General features: G+C 35.7%; 1 protein-coding gene across 1 annotated transcript; it reads right to left on the reverse strand.

Annotated features, from left to right (window-relative positions):
• Positions 1-2,267: 2,267 nt before the first annotated feature.
• On the reverse strand, positions 2,268-5,316 carry LOC115441123 (histidine-rich glycoprotein). The gene is made up of 4 exons (XM_037443546.1): positions 5,240-5,316; positions 3,294-3,695; positions 2,881-3,053; positions 2,268-2,485 (listed from the first exon to the last, which is right to left on the reverse strand). The coding sequence occupies exons 1-4, from the start codon at positions 5,249-5,251 to the stop codon at positions 2,392-2,394; spliced, it is 681 nt and encodes a 226-aa protein (XP_037299443.1). The 5' UTR covers positions 5,252-5,316; the 3' UTR covers positions 2,268-2,391.

Consider the following 5,316-nt stretch of genomic DNA (forward strand, 5'->3'; position numbering starts at 1 on the left):
CGATATATCCAAACAGGTTGACACCAGATTTAGAACACCCAGCAGAGAAAAAAGGGCGTTTTGAATGCAGAACATGCAATTAATAAAGCATATTTACGACCAAAGCCAGTTTATAATCCTGGCGTTAACTTTAGTGTCGATCATGGCCTAAAGAAACCAGCCGGTCCTCCCTTTGCTTTCTAATTGACATATTTTCCGTATGACATTAGTATTTATAGCTTGACGGATTTTTCATAGTCATTAACGCCCGAAATTAATAATGTATCTACTATCCAAGACTAAAACCTATCTTAGATTGCCGACTATCTTTCGATTGGTCTCCTATCGGCATGCCAATATCTTAACTCGCCTATCCTTGCTTGCCTTCAACGATAGATCGCTGGCAATCCTTTCCAGATGCGTTCCCTCCTGACCATTCCATTTTATGGAGAATATTCCATTCGTAAAACAAATACTTTTTGTATTTTCCATACAAACTATTCGTTTCAATATTTGCCTAATTATGAAAAATAAGACTTGGAGTAATAAAAAAATAATTTATATATTTTAGCCCTCAAAAGAAATAATTAATAATTAGTACATGTCATATTTAAGATACAAACTTTTTAATTAGTTTCAAAATGGAACGTGAGTAATTTGGTTGCTGACATATTTTGACACTGAAGTTTAATAACATTGTTCATAATATATTAATAAATCTTTAAAGGATTTAGTTTTAGTATGAAGTACGCAGTAAACTCGGTGCCATATAATAATAATTGGACTCTGTACACATTATCCAGTGTTATGGAACAAATTACAATTCCGTTATACATAATTGTTGCATAACTTTAACCGTTTATGCAGCGCACGCAACGGAAGCTCTCAAAAGTAATCAATTTTAGCCGTTTTGGTCCCATTGGTCATAGTGTGATGATATACATATACCCTATAATAGCCATCCTCAATAAATGGGCTATCCAACACTGCAAGAATTTATCAATTCGAACCAGAAGTTCCTGAGACCAGCGCGTTCAAACGAACATACTCTTCAGCTTTATATAATAGTATAGATAATGTATGGAAATTTTGCCTGTTTCTATGTTTTAACTTTCAACTAATAAAACTATGTTAATTTGTAATTATTATTTTTGAATTACAAATGTAGATAAGCAATAAAATAAATAGCAGTTATTGTAATGGTATTTTATTTTACTAAGTAAAGAAGTTATTTGTTAATGCTGTTCTTTCTCCAACATCTTGATTCTCTATATTGTTCTCATAATTAATAATATCAGCAGTTGATAATTCCACTTGGGTTGGAATTTCCTCTAGCCTGTGATTCCGCCAAATATTGTGCAAAACTGCAGTTGCAATTATTATTGTTTGAACTTTAGGTAAAGATAAACGCAATGTCAATGCAATCACAGGGAAGCGACGTTTCCATGTACCAAATGTCCTGAAAAATATAAATATTTCCTATTCCTCAGCAAAAGTTGATGGAATGGAGAAACACCATAGTTCCTGAAAAAACGATGCAATTGCCCCTTGTTAGTACCTATCTAATAGTTCGGTAGGTACGGTATTTTTTGTAAATAATGTCAAAAATTATTTACCTTGTACATAGAAGTAACACGAATATACGAGATCAGTTTAACTAACAATGATTGGCAAGCAGATTTCGAAAGCCTAATCCAAACGTGAAATCAAACTCATCCAGGGTCTGCATGTAGTTAACTCTTTTCATTACCCGTGATGAAGCGCGACTTTCACTTTCGCTATCAGTATCGCTAGTCCCTCCAAATCACTGTCGTCACTGTCACTAGAGAATATGGATATTTCCATTGCCTTTTCGTTTCCCTTAAAATCAGTGTAAGCGATATTCAAAACATATTGAGTAAACTGAGGAATTGGTCCGATTGGAAAATGCGATTGTTTACAACAATCAAATCAAATGTCAAAACGGGTAGATAGAGTATTGGCAAGCGTAAACTGTCATTTTCATACAGAGGGTAATCTATGATCTGTAATCCGTCCTCTCAAAGATCGATTATTGTTAGAAATAGCTTACTGAATCTATGGATTGGTTATTGGCATGCTTTATCCATAAAAACGAATGAATTATCAATCTTAGATGGCATACATTGGATTAGGATTGGTTATTAATTTCGGGCGTAAGAGTATATTGTCATTAAAGTTTTGCTGTGTTATTCTTAACTTATGCTGGTTTGTTGAGTATATTTTGTAAAGTAAGATGCAGTTTTAGGATTTTCAAATAAAATATAATATTCTGTAATTGTTGATTTTATTCGTCAGCGCTGGCGTTTGTTGCTTTTAATAATAGTTAGTTTAGATGCATTTTTTATCCTGTTGGTCGAGATCGAAGAGTTCGTGGTTAAGATAGAGTCCAGATTAGTTATGATGTTCATGCTGGTGCCCATGATGATGATGGTGATGAGGAACAATATGATGATGCTCCTTCTTATGGTGTACAACGGCTTGGAAACTGAAAAAAAAATGTTTATATTAATATTGAGAAAACGACTAAGAATTTCAAAGCAAATTATATATTTGTATAAAAGCTAACAATATAATATTAGTTACGGTGTATGGTAGGTTACAGTGATGGAGGAAATAAATAAGTGTTCTCATTAAGAAATACCAATTATATTTATTCAAAACCAGGTTTTTTTATAGAATTGATATTGTTTTTCATTCCTAGCACAGTTTTGTGTTAGTGTGGATGCACACACACGAATGTTTGTGAATACAAACAACAGGTTTTTATCCCCAAAGGGATAGGCAGAGGTGGGCAATGTGGTCAAGGCGACATCGGTTCCACCCTGTGTAGTGTAGGAGGCGAGCCTATCGCCATTTCGCATGGTAAAACAAAATAGTTACCCGTTGTGGTCATCAGCAGTGTAATGAACAGTTCGCACGTTGCCGTCAGGCTCTACGAGCGAGTAGACGCCCCTCACGTGGTCGCCGTCGCGCGATTCCTCCTGGGATTTGTGGTCGCCGGTGTGGGGGTCCGACACGGAGTACGAGAACTTGTAATGAGGATGAGACCATGCCTGGTAATGAGAAATTACAAACTTTGTAAAAAGCTTATGGTATCATATAAATCTAAAGATGTACGAGATCATTTTCTCATATAGTAATGAAATCTATAAAAACATATTAAATTATGATAAAATTTTAGCTGTATAACATATTTTTGGTTTCTTTTAAACTTGTACTATACGCAAGTAATTATAAGAGAGATGACACAATTATGAGCAATAGTTTGATATTAAGCAACAAATAAATCTTACGTGATCCCATTTTCCATGATCGTGACCATCGTCGTGTCCATGGTGACCGTCTTCCATATGACCGTGGTGGTCATGGTGGTCATAATGGTCGTGGTGGTCATGGTGATCGTGGTGGTCATGGTGGTCGTGGTGGTCATGGTGGTCATAGTGGCCATGGTGGTCATGATGCATAGGCCGCACATGTGTTATATGATGCTCATGGTGAGTCTCGTGATGCCCATGGTGTGTCTCGTGATGTCCATGGTGAGTCTCATGATGTCCGTGGTGAGTCTCGTGATGTCCGTGGTGAATCTCATGATGTCCGTGGTGTCCGTGGTGTCCGTCATAGTGATCCACACGAGACTGGTACGACGTGGCCGGCGGATGCGCCACGGCACCGTACACCAGGCAGAGGGCGGCGATCTGAAAATGAGTTGTATTATGATATATAGTTTTCGTATAATTTTAGCGGTGTCTTGTGCTGTAAACTGCATAACTGATTAAATAGATCTTATTAAATTAATTACTAAAGGTATTCTTAAGTAGTTTAAACCGCCTTTTTTTTACGTGTAATTCGTGTACGAAATTCATAGTAAAAGTATGTACTTATACAAGCAAAGTGAATGCAAAGATACTGATTGCGGCTACATTAAGGTTAGGCATTGGTCTATTTATAATTTGTATTAACATCAGCCCTGTATTATATATTGTCCCACTGTTGGGAACGGGCCTCCTCTACTACTGAGAGGAAGTAGGCCTTAGTCCACCACGCTGGCCTAGTGCGGCTTGGTAGACTTCACACACCCTCGAAAATTCCGAATAGAGAATTTCTTAGGTATGCAGGTTTTCTCACGATGTTTTCCTTCACCGTTAAAGCAAGCGATAATTCACAAAGAATACACTCATATTTTTTTTAAAAAAGTCGGAGGTGTGTGCTGTTGGAATTTGAACCTGCGGACATTCGTCTCGGCAGTCCGTTCTATAACCAACTAGGCTATCGCGCACTTTTATAATTCGTATTACGCACCGAGATTTTGTTTGATGTGTCAAGTGTAAATTTAGAGAGCCTACTCTACGGTATAAAAATCCAGACGTATTATAAATGCCTGGTTTGGTTTGGCTACCGAAGCTATTAATGACTACAATCAAAAAGATAGAGTTTCACAAAATAATGTGTAACTCTTTCTGAAATAACCTTTTATAATATAATGTCTCTAGAGTATATATAACGTGTGTAATATATCATAGCAGATTGCGAAAAGTGACACAAAGGAATTACAATTTCCGATATTTTTCAAAAATATTATTATGTAGGGTGGCTCGATATACAAACTATTCCATGTTCAGGGAAAGTAAAAATCTCAACATATGCAACACAACTACGACTAATATGGTAGTTTCTGTTAATAGTATGTTTTAATAAAGAAATTATTTTAAAGTTGAAGTATGCATAATTTGCATTGATTTAGTTTTTTTCTCTTCTGTAAACGGTATTTGGTATATGCGAAATCATTTAATATCTTCCAAATAAACGCACACGTACTTTCAATTATAAATAGTTCTAATGTTCTTTTTATACGATTATTTACGCACAAATTAATTATTAGAAAACTTAATTGATTTAAAAATAAATTTTAATTTGTTAGGAATTATTAAATCAGAAGTCGGCACACGTGAAACTTAACTTCCGTTAACTTACATACGAATGGGAGTGGTCGTTGAAATATGATAATCACGAAACAATAGTAATTGCGGAAATTAAGCCAACGCAAAACGCACAAACCCTCTTGCCAATAAACGTTATTAATCAGTGCTCAACTAATCACAGTTTTGTGACATTTCTTTACAAATTATTTGGTGCAGAGACAAAACACTTAGATCAATCACTGATGAAAAAATTGGCATCGCCACTGAGTACAAGATGTTAATTGAAGACCACCACGATGTATTAAGTACAATGAACTCACTTGGAACCACATTTTGTATAGGAGATATCGCTTTGTCTGCTGGACTTCAACTATTGAAAATATGGGCAGACGTTATT

This window comes from Manduca sexta, chromosome 26 (assembly GCF_014839805.1).
Source record: "Manduca sexta isolate Smith_Timp_Sample1 chromosome 26, JHU_Msex_v1.0, whole genome shotgun sequence".
Classification (NCBI taxonomy): domain Eukaryota; kingdom Metazoa; phylum Arthropoda; class Insecta; order Lepidoptera; family Sphingidae; genus Manduca; species Manduca sexta.

Excerpts from the sequence above, each read along its gene's own strand:
- LOC115441123 (XM_037443546.1), bottom strand. Across the intron at positions 3,054-3,293 it reads ATCATGGAAAATGGGATCAC|GCATGGTCTCATCCTCATTA; the intron begins GTAAGATTTATT and ends TCTCATTACCAG. Across the intron at positions 2,486-2,880 it reads ACTGCTGATGACCACAACGG|TTTCCAAGCCGTTGTACACC; the intron begins GTAACTATTTTG and ends TTTTTTTTTCAG.